This window comes from Ctenopharyngodon idella, chromosome 18 (genome assembly GCF_019924925.1).
Source record: "Ctenopharyngodon idella isolate HZGC_01 chromosome 18, HZGC01, whole genome shotgun sequence".
Taxonomy (NCBI): Eukaryota; Metazoa; Chordata; class Actinopteri; order Cypriniformes; family Xenocyprididae; genus Ctenopharyngodon; species Ctenopharyngodon idella.
Window position 1 is genome coordinate 11,446,500 of NC_067237.1, and position 18,301 is coordinate 11,464,800.

General features: G+C 37.6%; 1 protein-coding gene across 1 annotated transcript; it reads right to left on the reverse strand.

The window, feature by feature from the left end:
- Window positions 1-1,632: 1,632 nt before the first annotated feature.
- gins2 (GINS complex subunit 2) lies at window positions 1,633-16,794 on the reverse strand. Its single transcript, XM_051871060.1, has 5 exons — window positions 16,630-16,794; window positions 15,855-15,969; window positions 15,672-15,771; window positions 2,574-2,700; window positions 1,633-2,000 (listed from the first exon to the last, which is right to left on the reverse strand). Exons 1-5 carry the CDS (start codon window positions 16,717-16,719, stop codon window positions 1,884-1,886), a joined length of 549 nt encoding a protein of 182 aa, XP_051727020.1. The 5' UTR covers window positions 16,720-16,794; the 3' UTR covers window positions 1,633-1,883.
- Window positions 16,795-18,301: the final 1,507 nt, after the last annotated feature.

The following is an 18,301-nucleotide window of genomic DNA, read 5'->3' on the forward strand; positions in this document are numbered from 1 at the left end:
GTCTTTTTTTTTTTTTTTGATCAATGCTTTGTGAAATGTTTTAAAACTAAAGAGATTGAGGCTTTAAAAAAATAAATAAATAAAATGGTTATCCATTTTTCAATACACATGAAATACAAATGGAATTCCATGAATGGAATTGTCAGTGCAGTATGAATATAAGCAACTGCCTGAGGAAACAATATTTTCAGACATCCAGGATTCATATTCAGGAATGACACCTCATCATGGTGGTTACACACTTCCCACCTTTATGAGGAAAGGAATTCTGTTTTGGCTTTAAAGTCAGGGTGAAGTGACGGACAGTAGAGTCAACAGTGAGCTGGGGTGGACTGAAAGGCACTCTGCATTGGAGTGGTGAAATGGGCTATATGCACGTTTACTTCCTGGTTGTCGTTAAGGCTGATCGGGCATTTCCGGTGAACTGTTAGCTGTTCATTCTGTATTTGCTGTGTACATCGACACAAAACCATCAATGGTTGACTTTTTAATGTTGTATTCATATTTTAATGCAGTTATCACATTTACCTAATTTGCCAATAAGCCAGTTTTATTGATTGCAGTAAAGACGAAGCTATTGGGACCATTTAAAAGACACACACATGCATTTTTTCCCCCTAAGGAATACAAATGTTATTTTTAATGTGATGACCACAAACATTATTTGTCCATCCTTCTGAGATTGTCCCCATTGTAAAACCGAACGTTTCGAAATGTAGGAAATTCAACATTTGATAGAAAACACTTATTTAAAAAAAAAAAAAGACAATAATTACCACTATAACCAGCAGGTGGCGGCAAAGTAGCATTTATTTGCGCATATATCAGCCATTTCCTGTAATCGTTTTTCAACTAGTTTCGTTTTTGATTAATATTAAACTTTATAAAATAACTAGGTTTACATTTTGTCAATGTTAAGTATGAAGTACTCACAAAATCTTATGAAAAACAACTTTTCTTGTGATTCATGACACAAAGTGAGCACGTGCTTAATCACGCGGCAGCTGTCAGTCAGTGCAGCGCAAGATCATGATTTCGGCACCCTTGTAAAAACACACATTTTATTCAATTTATTTTAAAGTGCACAATAAATATTTAATTTTTGACGGTTTTTTTTTTTTTTTTTTTTTCCCCACACTAAAGTGTGAAAACTGATGGTCGAATTGAATTTAGCCGAGGGGGAACACTGAGGTACGTCTTTATTTTTTATGTCGTCTTACGTTTTGAATAACTAAATTAATGCTATGCTTGACTATTTAAGTGACTATATTCTGATTATAAACTAAGTATTACACTACTGATGCTCAACACACCAGCAAATTACATCTCACCGTAAGTTTTCGAGCTATCTTATATTATTGCGGAAGTTCTAAAGAACGCTCCGTGCATATAGCCCATTCTCCCATTCAAATGCCCAAAATGTTGCCATTTTTTCACTTGCTCTCAGCAGCAGATATAACTTTTTTCGATTCAGATCTTGAATATTCTTCATTAAGTTGTGACTACAAATTAAACATTGTGGTTTAACTGCCAGCAAAATTTGTAAATACATTTTAAATTTAGATAAAAATATGAACGATCAAACAGCTTAGTTCGGTTATTAAAAAAAATATATTCCATTACATACAAACATTGATTAAAGGTTTTTACTGGACCAGACAGCTACAGTAATAGTGCAGCATCAGTCACTATTTACATGCTGAACAGCAGCAGTGGTCATGAGTTCAGATATGATTTTGCTCTTCAGACAGTCAACAGTAATCTTTTCAAACATCTGTTCAATGACAAACAAATTTCAGTCCCATCATATGGTTTACTACATATAACACAAAAAACAACAGATATCAATCTGGTAGAGAATGTCTCCAGTATCTCATAACATCTCAGTAGTCCTGACTTCTGCCCGGCTGCAGGTTTGAGCGCAGTTTATACATGTAGTTCAGAGAATCGAGCAGAAATGAGCGTGTGGTGTTGATCTCCATTAGCGTGAGGTTATCCAGCTAAAGAGATGAGAGAATGAAAGTTAACAAGTGTTTATGAAAAGAAAAAAAACCTGCCAACCCTACCTTTAACCAGGGTATAACATTAAGAATATTTACTGTTTACCCTGCAAAATTAGAACTATACCCACTACTTACCAGACAAGGGGTATTAAACAGAATTTTCATTCAGCTTCCAAGATAATGTATTATGAAAACACACTGTAACGTTCAGTACTCAAACCCTCCACAGTCCAACAAGAGCATTAATTAAAGCTAAATGGCAAAATTTTTAGATCTGAACCCTGGAATCCAACAATGAAATTAATAATCCATATATTTTTTTTTATTAATAGAAAAAGGCTTGCAAATCATAGAGATTGCACTCATGAATATCAATTTCTCACTGACAAAATATTTTAGAGTTCATATAGAGAAAAATTAATATTAACATAGAAGAGGCCTGAAAATATATTTCCAGGTTTTTTATAACCGTAGAAAACCTGCTGTGTTCAGAGTGCACACCCGGTACAGTATTTCTGTGGTTCTGATCCACTCATGTCAACTGGTCGCAATAACTAGCAGTTGTTTTACCTGCGCGTGAGCCTCCTGCTGGCTGATGAAGCTGTCAGCAGAAAGTCTCAGTTTGGCCACGCGTGTATCCCAGATATCCTTGACCAGGGTTCGGATCTCATCGGCTTTGGGAATGTTATCTGCAGCACTGCACACAAAAAACACTATTTTAATATTTTAAAAGAAACAATGCTTTCGTAGAGGCTAGCAATAACAAGCTAGCTTTGAAAGCCTAAAAGGGGAAAAGATCCCACCCTCCCTTCAGAGTGCTCTACAAAGCAATGCCTCCTCCAAAACTCATACTGAACAGAAAACTAAAAAGAAAGAAATAAATAATTGACTAGAGGTTCTGACAAAATATGAACTGCTGCAGTCTATTTAAAATTGTTTGAATGATTCAAATGACTTGCTTATAAAGGGACACTTAATATTCAACAATGTTTTTGATCTGCCTGCAATGACACCATTGTATGCGAAGTAAACTGAGCTGGACGATGACATCACTTTTCTCCAGAGCTGCTGTATAGATAAATGAACTAAAATAATAACTAATGATTTTTACAATCAAAATGAATCAACACTGAACTTTACTTAAGCTGGATAATGACACCTTTCATCTAGAGCTGCTGTGCAGCCAAATTATTTTCACTGTAAAGCTGCTTTGACAATCTGCACTGTAAAAAGCGCTATATAAATAAAGGTGACTTGACTTGTTTCATTACTGGATGAATCAGCATTTTTGAACAAATCACTTGAATTAATGATTCAATCACAAATGTATTTTTTAATAATCACTTGTCGCCACCTAGTGGAGAACAATGTAATCGATACAATCATTATTTGAAGCACCAAGTAACTTTTAAAATATGTGATTTGCTCTATTTTGATTGCTACCGTAGACATCAGTGTTTATATCCGAAATACAAACTTTTGTTTATAAACCTCTGTGATCATTTGATTATTATAAGACAAACATAATGATACTGTGTGGTTGAAAAGACTGTTTGTGAAGCGGTTTCACAACATGATAACTGCGAATGCAGATCTGAGTGTACAGGTGTGATTTTTGGACACAGGCGGATTGTGAGTGTTTACGAATAAGATTGTGTGGGTGTTTGAAACAAGATAGCGATCTTTTAATGATTAATTGTGCAGCTCTAGTGCACAGACAGAAAAATATCTGTAAAGCGTCACGAGACAGTGTTGGTGGAGGGTGGAATGCACAGCTTTCAAATTAGACCAGACAGCTACAGTAATCGTGCAGCATCAGTCACTATTTACATGCCAAACAACAGCAGTGGTCACGAGTTAAGATATGATTCTGCTCTTCAGACAGTCAACAGTAATCTTTTCACACATATGTTCCATAACATAAATGCAAATTTCAGCCCTATCATATAGGCCTGTCGCGATTGGTCGATATAAATCGACTGCGTCGACGCTGATATTTAGTCGATGTCAATATTTTTAATTGACTGATTTTATGTTATTTTACCTTTTAAATTTCGCTTTCATGCTTGGACTAAAATAACAGTTTCCTCCACACCACTAGTATGAGCTAAAATACTAAATTTTCCAAGAACGTTGGGTGAAGCAGACTCGAGTGCGATGTCAAACAAGTTTGTTAGCAAAAGTTTTCAAAGGCTGAATGGGTCCAAAGTATGGGAGTACTTCAGATTAGCTGATAATAAAAAGGTGGTTTGTACACTCTAAGGTTTCATTAGCCGCGTTTCCACTGTCGGGCCTAAAGCAGGCGTGCTAGTGTGTACCAGGGCCAGTCGCATTTCCACGGTCACTTCCGGGGCTTGATCGTGGCTCGTCGGGGCTTCCTCGGGGCCAACGGCCAGGGTTTTTCGGCCCGCCGAATACCTTGGTCCAAAGCGGGCCAGCTCGGGCTTTAGGGGGTTGTTACGAGTTAATCTGTGTGTGGAGACGGAGGCGCCATGGATGATTAGCTAACATCAGCTATTAAAGACTTTTAAAAACATTTTAGCTCAAAACTCACTTTTAGACAGCAGCAAGTGTTTGAAATAACTTCTGTTTGTGATCCAATGTGGATTCTGATCACCAAGACTATGCTCGCTATTACCATAGTAAACATGGTAAATACGACGGCTTGAAGAAATCAGACAAATCATATATACGTAGGCTATCACAATCATGTATTTATTTTATCTGTCAGCACGTCTCATCTCTTAACGGACTGTCTGATATCCATATTTAGCTTCGCATTTTTCATAAAATAAAGAAACTATATTTTTTTGGGATTCCTGTTTCTCAGACTGAAAATATAACTGTTGGGACTGTCACTGGAGAGAGTGCTAAAGCTCCTCAGGTCGTATTTTTGGTGGAAAAATTGTATTTGTAAATAACAGTAAATACCACTTTATTTTTGTGACCAGTGATTTCTTTCTGATTATTTTTCTGATAAAACTTCCATTTGTTTGTGAAATGACGGGTTTGTGTGACGTTGTTCCAGAGAGGTGTGTTACGGGCGGGTTTTAGTGAAGCGCTGCGGAGCTACTGGCCCGACGGTGGAAATGCAGCGTGATTTTGGGCTTGGTGCTACAAGTCCAGGGCTATTAGCCTAGCCTAGCCTGGCACGCTGAAAGTCTTGGCTCGCACTGGCCTGACAGTGGAAAAGCGGCTATTGGCATAACATAGCAGCACAAGCTCGATGCATGAACATCTGAAGAGGAAACATACAGGGGCTATTCTGGCTGATGGGCCGCCGGAAAAGGCAAAGCCACAGCCACCGTAAGTGTTTTTGTCCATTAAATTAAATTAAATTAAACTGAGCCTTTGTAGGTAGAACTTTTAAAATCCGCTGTCCTTTAAGATGCTAAATACTTTTTGAAGTAAGAGAAGCTCAGAATTGAGAATCACAGTAACGGTTAGATTGATCTGTGCCTGCGATTGTTAATGTGCAGGCTTGATGTATCCTACCATAATTACTTAATTTACTTCTTCCCGTTTTAAGGACGGCATAACATAACGGCATAAATGACATAATGAATAACATTTAAAAATACAAATATATATATATATATATATATACACAGTTAATAAATAATATTCATATACAATATGAAAAGAGTATGCCAAGTTAAAAGAACATTAGGAATGTTTTTCCACTCTGAATTTTTACATTTATATAATTTTGTTATATTTATTTTTCTCTCATTTGCAGGCAAAGCCATGTGACTGAATTCCTGCAAAAGAAGGACGGCTCACCACAACTGGCTGCAGCGCTTACTGATAGTGTTCTGAATATGATTGTCAAAGACATGAGACCGCTGTCAATGGTAGATGACGAAGGTTTCCGTGCTATGGTTAAAACATTCCAGCCTGTCTGCATTCTCCCTAAAAGAACATGCTTCACCAACATGATGGAGAAGAAATATGGTAATGAATTACAGAAAGTCAAAGATGCCCTCTCTTCATGCTGTTCTGTGATCAGTTCAACAACAGATGCCTGGACAAGTATTGCTACAGAGGCGTACTTGGGCATAACCTGTCATTTTATAAACAATGACTGGGAGCTCGTAAGCTACTGTTTGACTACTATGCCACTCGAGGAAAGACACTCTGCAGAGAATATTGCATCCTGGATTGAAACAGCAATTGAAAAGTTTGGAATACCTGCAAATAAAATCCAGGCTGTTGTACATGATAATGCAGCTAATGTGGTGGCAGCCCTCAAGCTATTAGAAGAGAGGCATGGGATATCTTCAATTCACTGTGCTGGCCACACATTACAGCTAGTGGTAAATCATGCTCTGAAGAATCCCCAAATAACCAAAGCAACTGGAGCTGCTATGTCCTTAGTGGAACATTTCAAAAACAGTGAGACTGCCAGTTCAAAACTCAAAACAAAAACAAATGGGCCAACCTGAACACAAGCTAAATCAAGACGTTAGTTTAAGGTGGAATAGCTCATACTATATGATCAGCTGCCTGCTAGAGCAGAGGTGGCCCATCACAGCATGTCTGTCTGACCCAGAGTTTACACGGTATACTGTGTTAATAGGTTAATAAATCAAGGTTATTGGTCTTGTATAGTGCTTTTTGCTTTCATAATATCCCACCTAAAAAACATAACCCTTTAACTGACATCTCTACTGTACAGTAGACCAAAGGAGATGAGAGAGCAATCTTTCCACAGCTCTACTGCCCCACCCCCGTGTCTGCTGTTGCCATGGGGGGGGAAGGGTTTCCAGTTTTCAAGTGACAGCAGCAGTTTCCAAACTTCAGTCAGTCACACAAAAGGAAGAATGGAGAGATAAAGAGTTAAAGCATGGAATTAATTGCTGTAGATTATCTTGTTCTCCCTTTTAAGATACTATGTCTCGTAAGGGGCAAAATATTGAGACCCCTTCATCCAGTTTGGATGCATTTCATTCTAACCGGTCAAGGACCCTAATTCTTTTTATGACTAGTAGCTTATGATTCCATTATAATGTTGAAATTCAACAAATAATGAGTTTACATTTACATTATTATATGAAATCACCTACTACAGTCAGCCATTGAATACTATGGGCCTTAAAAAAAAAAAAAAAAAAAAAAAAAAAATGTAATTTTCTTTCAGGCATACCTTGGCAGAGCTTTTGGAATTTCTTGATGCAAATAAACCCCCTGCCACTATCTCTAATGTTACAGTTGTGCCGGAGTCTGAGAAGAAAGCTCATGACACAGACTGTGACAGCGATATATCTGATGATGATGTGGCATGTGATTACAAACACCTACCATCAAGGTTGCTGAAAGGAGAGGGCTTAATCTCTGATGATGCTTTTCAACTAACCCTCCTTGACATGGCAGATATACCTGAATGTCCTGCGGCCTTAGTGAGTGCATCTACAGAGCTAAACATCATCAATGCTGTTGAATAAAAAGAAAATAGTCCAACAAACCCTGGACCTATGCTTAAGAAAATCAAAGACAAAGAGCAGAAGTTCAAGAAAATTAAGACAGATGCCAAAAAACCAATACAGGCTAAGCGTCATCAACTCCCTCCCTATCAACCAATCCCCACGTCAGATGATCCAGCAGACATTTTTCTCACATTCTATCCCAAATCACTACAGGAAATCACCCTGGAAATGTCGAATATATATGCAGCACAGAAAGGTGCCACCCTCAATCTGACTGATGAAGAGCTCCTTTTGACCACTGGGTACAACTCAGTCCCAAGACGACGTCTTCTTTGGTCAGACGACAATGATGTCAACAACAAAAGCATTAAAGAGACCATGCGGAGGAACAGATTTGATGAGATAATGGCTTCCATTCATGTTGTGGATAACATGAAAATCACAAATGACCCTTTCTTTGAGGTGCGTCCCGTGTTTGAGGAGCTGAAAAAAGTCAACAAACTGGAAAACTGATTGTGAGATGGAATGACAACAGCGTGGTCACTGTTGTGACCAATATGGAGAATGAGTACTCCGATGTCGACACTCAACGATGGAACAAACAGAAACATGCAGTGGATAAAGTGAAACAGCCTACATGTATAAAGGGGTGTAATGGGAAGTGGGAGGTGAGGCTGCAGGGTGGCAGTGTGGGGTCTATATCTTAAGTGGCATGACACAAAAAAAAACATGTGTTTATTAATTTTTAATAAACATGTTTAATAAACAAATTTTTATAAATTATTTAATTTATTCAATACCCACTAGGGATGTGACGGTGAGAAAATTCTCACACCGGTTAATCGACATGTGACAACACCGGTAATACCGGTGTCACCAGGGGGCGGGGAAAATCAAACCATGCAAAATGTGGAACCAAATAAATAAGGAACAGAACGTTTAATTTCTTTAGTCAAGAGCAGTGAGTAATTCTCTCTCTTACCTTTGTTCTTTGATTAACATAATGACACTTTAATATCTGCCGCTGCTGCACACTAGAGCTGTGACGGTGGCAATTTTTTACTACCGCGGTGGGAAATCACCAACAACCGCCGGTGTTGCGGGGGTGCAGGAGGGTGATAGTTCTCAGTGGGTAAACCAGACATCACGGAGTCTGCATGGGCGAGGGGTTGTATAGATAAACTTTTACAATTGTGTGTTTGATCGATCCAGTCGTTACACGTGCTTGTAAAAAGTGTTTTCTTCTGCCGTGATCAGGATTTTACCACCTCCGCCTCACTTTGAGCCAGGAAAAACCCTGTGTGTATATATACAAACACACACACACACACCTACAGGGTTTTTCCTGGGTCAAAAATGGTCTTCGGTGGTGGCCGACAGACATGGTGATCCACACAAACAGTAAAAAGTACCCTACCCACGTGATCTGCAAGCCCAATACTGACAATAAATTACCTGCCACTCTTACTGTAATCCTTTCTCATCCTCTTTGCAAAAAAAAAATCTGATTTCATAGCTTTGTAAGAGAAGATGCTTCTTTGCTAGACCTGAAAATTATTTTGGTATATATAATAATAATAATAATAATAATAATAATGAATAATCAGTATTAAAAAGTAGTTAAATTAACTTTTTAATGCTAACAGTCTAATTTTCTACCATATACAATTGAATGCACATAGCTAACAACAACTTTGTTCTGGTTTCACCTCACTCCAGGATAAACTAACTGATTTTATAGGTAATTTACTACACATCGTCAAATAGATAACCTGAAAATACTGTGGATTATTAAGGCTAAATCTTACTAACCACTCTTGGGGTAAGCACACTTACGTTCTCATTTCAGAGTTGTTCTGAATAAATGATTTGTTATATACCGATTCAGACAGTGGTGTCTAGTGAGTTCAGTGTTGGACAGATAAGTTGTTTTAACCATTCATTAAAATGAATCGGTTCAAATGAGTCATTAGGTCGCGAAGTAAACATTAGCGGACGTGTGCGAATCGCGGCTGTTATTAGGACATCGCAAAAGATTTGTCAACACAGAAAACACTTTATCACTGTATAGGATTTTTTTTTTTCGTCTAATGAAAGTGTGGTTTATGTCAGCTGCATGTGCGAGACGCCTGTCAGAGAAGACAAGGTAACGTTCTTTTGAGCACTATTCACACCCAGCGGTTTTTCAGGGAAAAAAATCTCCGAATGCACCACGTGAAACATGGATTCGGTCTTCCAAACTTTTAGCATCGTGTCCGTTGATTTAGATTAATGTGAGGGAGAGAGAGAGAGAGAGAAAAGACAGTTGTTAGTTTGAAGACAGAGAGAGTTTGCGCGCACGAGGGAGGAGCTCTCTGCTTGTTCTCTCCGTCAGTTAACATCTATTTTTTTACAGTCTATGGTTAACATGCGCCCTTATCACTAGTGCAGCAGTCATTCACGTCACTCATAAACAACTCACAATAACTGATCAAATATGGCTTTGGCGGGACAAAAATCCGTTTTGGCGGCCTTGATATATATATAAATATATATAAATATTGGCACCCTTAGTAAATACGAGCAAAGGCAGCTGTGAAAATAAATCTGCATTGTTTATCCTTTTGATCTTATATTCAATAAATTCACAAAAATCGAACCTTTCATTGGAGTAAAACAATTCAAAAAAAAAAAAAAAAAAAAAAAAAAAAAAAAAAAATCACATTATGAAATAAATGTTTTTCTCCAAAACATGTTGGCCACAATTATTGGAATTCTTATGAGTAAAATATCTCTGAAGTATATTCATATTTAAAAATTTTTAGCACACCAGGGTGATCATGAACATGAAATTGTACAAACAGAGTATAAACATGAGGAAACACAAAGGCCAAATTCCCTTAATCATTCTTCACAATGAGTAAAACCAAAGAATATAGTTCTGATGTGCAGCAAAAGATTGTTGAGCTTCACAAAATAGAAAGTGGCTGTAAGAAAATAGCTAAAGCATTGAAAATCCCCATTTCCACTATCAGGGCAATAATTAAGAAGTTCCAATCAACTAAAGATGTTACAAATCTGCCTGGAAGAGGACGTGTGTCTAAATCGTCCTAATGCGTGGTGAAGAGGAAAGTTTGAGTGGCCAAAGACTCTCCAAGGATCACAGCTGGAGAATTGCAGAGAGTCTTGAGTCTCAGAAAGCCTTTATAAAAAAAAAAAAAAAAAAAAAAAAAAAAGGATCAAACAGCACCTACATCCCCACAAGTTGTTTGGGAGCTTTTTGGCAGCAAAGCCACCAAATGGGTTTGGTGCACACATGGATAAAAAGTACCCCATGCCCACGGTTAAATATACTGCTGGATCTTTAATGTTGTGGGCCTATTTTTCTGCTGGAGGTCCTGGACATCTTGTTCAGATACATGGTATCATGGATTCTATCAAATACCAACAGATAAAAAAAAATCAAAACCTGACCGCTTCTGCTAGAAATCCAATAATGGGTCGTGGTTGGATCTTCCATCAGGACAAAGATCCAAATCAAACATCAAAAACAACACAAAAATGTGTCACTGAGCACAAAATGAAGCTTCTGCCATGGCCATCCCAGTCCCCTGGGACATTCAATTGTTTTACTTCAATGAAAAGTTAGATTTTTGTGATTTTTTTTTTAATGAAAGATCAAAAGGATAAACAATGCAGATTTATTTTCACAGCCACCTTTGCTCATATTTACTAAGTGTGCCAATATTTGTGAAGGGCACTGTATATATATATATATATATATATATATATATATATATATATATATATATATATATATATATATATATATATATATTAGGGCTGTCAATAGATTACATTTTTTAAATGATTGCGATTAATCGCACACTTATCGTGAAATGAAGCATACACCATTTATCTTGTTTAACACATCCATTTTGCCATCAATGCCTATATCCAGCAAAGTAAACCATCAGATTGAAGTGTGATTTTCCCAAAACTGTATTTTTCAGCTTTTTTCAAGGTAAATTTAGATTTCTTTCCAAAAAAGGACACTTGCAGACTCCAAAAGGACACCAAATAACCAAATGATATGAGTTCATATAATTCATACATTTATGTACACCAAAGCACCCATTAAAAAAAAAAAATTATCATAGCAAAAAATGTTTCAGAATTCAGTGTATATAGTATGTGCAACAGCAAAGAGCTTGTTTACATTTTAGACAAGTGAAGTTACGATACTGAACAGGACCACATGGAGAAGCCAAAAAAACCTAAACCAACCGCCTTGACCTGCATATATACTGAAGTACACAGCAACATACACAGGACAAATGCAAACATTATCCTGAATGTGTGTGACAACAACGTGAATGTACTGAAATGTGTCCACGCATAAATACAATATGTGATCAGTGCGTCAAGAGCGCTCATACACGATTTGTTTGCGCATCAATATAAGGGACTCACGCGTGCTTAATGTATGACTCCTGTACGTCACCACAATCATCCTAACTTGCAATCCTCATCCATCAAAACTTTCATATCGAGACGTTGGTTTGTTATAACCAGCCGAGAAACATACTTTGCATATCATCTGGCCATACGACGGTGGAATGTTTCGACGTTCCGTTCAGACATGAACAGCGCGATGTGGGAAGGCTTGCGCTCTTCAGGTACAATGACAGAATATGACAGAGCATTTCTGTTTTAAAGCGAAACAGACACTGGAATTAATAATTCTCTCTGCCATCTCTGATATAATCAGCATGGACTTTTAAGATATATATATATATATTTTTTTTTTTTATGTAAAAACACTTTAATGATGCTCAAAATTAAATATGAGTTGTTTCTGGATATTGATCTGTTAGGGGCAGAAGTCTGCCATCTGCTGGTTAGAGAAATCTGCAGGAAAAAGTGTAATTCCCATATACATCTAACAGAATACCCATAGAGATCCATTCATTTTTCTGGATGTGTCCAACCGCTCTTATAAATGCATTGTGGAATGAACATGATCATGAACGCCCGCACACACACGCACACACACACAAACACGCTTACAGGTCTTTGTGAAATATCCACCGCGTCTCTGAGTGTCTTTGCAGAGCATATGGGATTCAGTAGGAAAAACAATTCTCAAGCACACTTAACGAACAGGTACGAAAAGCGTAGAGCGAGGGGAGATTTTCCACTAGTTTCAACCGTTCACAGGTTGCACCTTTTGCACACTCCAGTTCGTTACTTTAAATGTAGACGCGGGACGAACGCACTCAAATTGAGATCGAAAGCTAAGCAAAGATCGAAAGCTGATCATACCTGTACAGGGTGGATTTTTTATTTCTCATCTCCATAAATATATCTACTAATAGAGCTAATGCAAGGTCTGGAAATCCATTTATCCTTTGCTGAAACTTCGTCTTCATGGAGAACGCGGATCATGATTGCTTAGCAACAAGCGCTTTTGAAAAGAGGAGAAAGTGGTGCAGCCGGCGGATGGTTTCATCATCTCGGGCGGATAAAAAAAGTATAAGAGAATAAAAATAATAAAAGCAAAAATGTGTTACCAAATATACTTGGGTGGCCTTTAATATAGAGGCTTTATATTAATATAAAGGCTTCTCACACATAGACTTTAATATAAAGTCTATGTGTGGGAAGAACTGCACACATATACACATATATAGAGATCGACCGATATATCGATTTACCGATATTTTCCCCATTATTTAAGCATTTTACCATAATCGGATATTGGTTTTGTAATATCGGATTTACCGATAAACTGCGCTGTCTTGTGGGTGTTTTGAGAATTGCGCGCAGGATCGGCATTACAGCGCATCTGAGGGGAGATGAGACAACGGCGTGCAGAGGTAAAGTATACTTACCTGCTTTGCTGTAATTAATAAAAAACTTTATTTAACGTAACAGCCACTGATGCACAAATTAGATGTGTTAAGGTCTTTGCACACTGAGTCCGAAATTCACGTCCGAAATTTTCGCACATTAAAAAATAAATACGACCTCACATTGTGTCAATCACGTTTTCACACTGCCTCCGAAACTTTTGTCAGTCATAAAAAAAAATTCGGAACAGGTTCGATTTTCTGCGTTTTTCGCATCCGTGGCACGCATTTTGAGAGATGTTTTGACAATTCAGAGCCACCGTACAAGCGAACGCCAAAATCCCGAATGCCATCTGACAAGTTGAGTAGCAGTAGCACTGTATGACAAACAAAGTGCAGAATACAAAGACAGATTGTGCCAGTAGCAAAGCATCAAACTGAGCCACTGACATCCTGAAGTATACTTTGAATCGCTCGGGATAATCACGCAGCTCCTTGGTGAGGTGGAACTCTCCTTTCTCTCTATGCAGTCTCGGGATTGGATGGACCCAATATTTCCTCTTTCTTTTTCTCTTTTTAAGAAGAGAGAGGACAACTAAATCATGCTCACTGCTTGAAGACTCCATTTTGTATTGTTTTGCGAATTTTTTACAACGGATTCATTAATATGCATTGGACTTAGTGTGCAAGATCTCTGTGCGTGACGAATTTTTAGGATCACGAATACGAAAAAAAACGCATGCGAAAATTTCGGACTCGGTGTGCAAAGGCTTTTACTGTTACATATATGCCTGAAATGTAGCTATTTATGCAGTTTGTCTCTAAGACAAGCTCACAGAGTCACGTAAGATAATCCGTCAAGATGTAACTGCATGAATTAAATAATACAGCCATGAATGAGCACACGTTGGAAATAAAAGTGCTGAATTTAATTCTCTCTCTGTTGTCTATGCTCATCATTAGTCTCATGTAGTCTTCTGCATTCTGCTGTTCACTCAGCGGGTTGATGCTCAGGAAATGCTCCAGCACGGCCACCGCATGTAACTTTTAACAAGGTTCGCTTGTTTAAAACACCGTAATTATATAAACATACTATATAACCATTAATTCGCTAATAAACATCCAAGTAAACACAACTCAATCGAAATTAATTATTTATTATCTCCGCGAGCGATCGCAGTTTGAGTATAGTTCTATGTAAATGCATAGATAAACAGCGCTTTGTCAGCAAATATTTTATAATCTACACCGACAAAAACATGTGTAAACACTTCTACAATACCCATCTCTCTCACACAGACTACACTCCAGCAACACACTGCTACAGAACCCATGATTCTGTGGACCGATGTCAATTTTCAGCCCTGATCCAGCACAGTTAGGACAACACAAACCACTGATTAATTAATTCAATCGTGCGACGTGAATTATGAGCCATTCCTGTGAGGCGCGGCTGTCATTCCCTCCAACAGACTCTCGATTTGGATTAGACAGTGCTGTGAATGAGACTGAGAACTTTACAATGATACCAGGCATGACATATTTCTGTGAATGGAGACGGCACGAGAGCTTGCGTTAGAATGCTAACTTTTGGTGATTTCCGATAGAAATCTAAAGGCGCAAATTGACAAAATACAATGAAATAACCACCTTAATGTGTAATGTTGACATATTTTTTATTTTGACATGAAAGCTTACATGTTAAGGGAGCAAACTGGCCCAAAATCTCAAAATTGACCACTGCATGAAAAAACGATGTTTTCACCTGCCGTGTCTCACCTTAAGTTTGAACGAGTGTAGTCATGTCGTCGGTTTTAACGATGTCTTTAGTACCTTTCTGGACCTCAAAAGGTGCAATGTCGTTGCTGCCTATGTGTGGATCAGATACCCTCGGATTTCATCAAAAATATCTTAATTTGTTTTCCAAAGAAAAACGAAGGTCTTATGGGGACGACACGAGGGTGAGTAGTCAATGACAGAAATTTCATTTTTGGGTGAACTAACCCTTGAAGCTCACGCTTGTTGTCCATCTGGATTTATCTGCCTATAACATTAGAGCAGGTGTGCATCTCAGTAACTGTAAACGCAAGCTGGCAAGATTTTTTTCTGGCAAGATATTATTATCAGCTTTCATTTACATGAGAAATAATTAAACCTGGATCATTTCATGTGCACAGTACTGCTTTTTCTCCAAATAAAGGTTTTGGCTATCCAATCGGGGTTTCAAATATACTTTCAGCCAGCTGCCTCCTTGGTCCCAACACTAAAAATGTAATTTTATTCCACAGATTTGAGCAGCTAAAATTACATTCCTTATTAAGATGAATACAGATGCGTCAAGCAAACAGACATTATTTAAAAGCCACAAAACATCTTTCATGTGAATATGCTGAAGGTGATCTGGTACTTACTGGTTGAGTAATAATTTAGTCAGCTCCATGTAATATGGACTCGGTATGGGAGTGAAAGTGTCTAGCTTTCTCTCCTGTTCACGGATCTCCTCTAGTTTGTCTGGAAATGAAAAGATCACGTGTTTAGAGCAGGTTTCAGGAGAGATGGTGTGCCAGCACAGCTATGTATGTGATTGAACTCACCAGTGTCCATCCATTCTGGAGGAACTATCCTGCATTTCTGCCTTTGTTTAAGATTGAGGGCCAACCACACAGGAACTTCCACAGGCAGACCCGGATTAAATGGGCCCAGATCTCCCTGCAAGTTTTCATATATACACATCATGTCATGCATTTAATGCAGGAATCAATGAACACTTAAGTATCAGTGAGTGTAACTTAACTATAGTATAACAAAATGTGTGACACACAAACACATGGGACAAAATAAGCCTACAAAATTGAGAAAAAAAAAAAAAAAAAAAAAAAAAAGTTTAACGTTACATCTTAATTATTTGGATTAATCTTTTAAACTATTTTAAAAGTACTAACTGATGTTTCAGGGCGACATCTTGCTTCCTCCATTTTCACATAAAATGTGTTTTTGTGCTGGCTGTAACTCAATGTTTGTGTTTGTGTACAGGGGCTATACTTGTGAGAGGCAAATGTCCTCTTGTACTATGACGACCGACTAGTGAGGACATTTAAGTTTAGTTAAGCCTTTTTACTAGTTAAAAAAAGGCTTATAAATCAGCCAAAACACGTTATTTACATCTAGTGTTTTGCATGTATTAATAAGTCACTCATTAATGTTGATAATCTAGTTTAATATAAGATTCAGTCTTCCGCAATCCGCAATCCGCATATTGATAGCGGCTGAACCAATACTAATAACATAACGCATAATACCATCGTCACACACGGCCACACATTACTAACAATAAAACAACAACATGATGTACATGTCATATTTACTCACCCCAATCAAATAGATTTTGTCGAGACTGAAGTTCGGGATTATTTTTACCATCTCTTTCTCTGCGAGAAACTCTACCTCCGCTGGATCCATTCTGCTGTGACAAGTTTTCCCGCGTATCTCTCAGACTTGTGTCTATGACGTCCGGGAGGCGAGGCAACGAAAGTCGCTCTGAAGCATCGCTTCAGAGCTGCCATCTAATGGTTATTCCTGAACCCGCAGTTGTTATTAATTGACAGCACAGCACTTAGGCTATTTTATGTTTTTAAACCATATATGCAGAAAATCCCACTATATGGGCCATTCCACCGAATGGGTGCCATTTGCTTGTTTTAACTCTTCCAAACAAACTTTTTTTTTCTTCTTTTTTTTTTTGAATATAACTGAATATAACAACATATTTAACTATTCAAAATATGTATTGGTCCATCTCAGGTAACTTTATTTAATTTTTTACAAGGTTTTTTTAAGTGGAAGATGGATGCATTTTTCTCAGTCCTGTTACCAAAACTCATGTTTGAAAGCATGTCAACTAATTCCTTTGTTGTCCCCTAAAGGAGATGTTTATTTTAAATAAATTGCTGGTTTCAAATGTTCAAATAATTGATATTTGCCATAAAAAAGCACTATATATGCATGCAAGGTGTTTTTTTTCCCCTTAAGTTTATCATTTTTTTGTAATGCAATTTATTAAACAATGGGATAACTAACGGACCAAACATAATTTACAAAATAGTGGTTTAACTGCTTTAAGAAGGAAAAAAAAAAAAAAAAAAGTACCAGGAATGAACATTGGATAACAGGAATATGTGTCCATATGCGTATACAAGTTTGACTACACTTGTGAGGTGTTAATGTCCTAACTAATATAGCTAGTAAAAACTGTTAAGTAGATGGTGGGAGGCTAGAAATGTTCCAAAATCCACAAATGCATGCTGTGCTATGCACAAATGTACAGAAAGCAATTCACAAATGTCATATCAGTAACATTGCTGAATATTAGGCTATGTTCAGACTGCCAGCAAAAATCCAATTTTTTGCATATCCAGATTTTATACAGATGGGTTTTTTAAGTCTGAAAAGCGAAAAGCCACACAAAATCAGATTTTTTCAAATCTGATTCAAACCATTTGGAGGTGGTTTGGTGACGGATTCCAACCAGATTTTTTCAGATGCGGAAATGGTGAAAGTATACATTCATACATATTTACATAAATGTCATGTTTTCGGTTTATTGTTTGAACTTTCAGTTTGATTTTGATATGTTCCTTTGTTCAGTTTCCCGTCACTCCTTTGTCTGTCTTAATGAGTTAATTAATCAAACACAGCTGGGACAAATTATCTATTTTCTGTTTGCTATTTAAGATGCACCCTTAGTTTCAGTCTTAGTCTGATCTCCGTTGTGTTAGTGTGTGTCTCCTTGTGTAACCCCTCCTGTTCGAATCGCTTGCTCCAAGCAGGACTCGAACTCTGCACCATGACTCAGTAGGGTGCTCATTTGGAGAGCGAGATGATACACTTCCATTTTTCCTGCATCCGTTTTAAAAGCTGGGTACGCCTATGTTATTACCAAAGTAACCCATGCGAACAGGTTGGTTATGTCCGGACACACAAATCTTATTTGATCACTTGCAATTAATAGTGCAGACAGTCTGCCTGAAATGATCTGATTTGA

Excerpts from the sequence above, each read along its gene's own strand:
- gins2 (XM_051871060.1), bottom strand. The coding sequence starts at position 16,719 with ATGGATCCAGCGGAGGTAGAGTTTCTCGCAGAGAAAGAGATGGTAAAA. Across the intron at positions 15,970-16,629 it reads ACAAAATCTATTTGATTGGG|GGAGATCTGGGCCCATTTAA; the intron begins GTGAGTAAATAT and ends GAAAACTTGCAG. Across the intron at positions 2,701-15,671 it reads ACTAAATTATTACTCAACCA|TGCTGCAGATAACATTCCCA; the intron begins GTAAGTACCAGA and ends TTTTGTGTGCAG.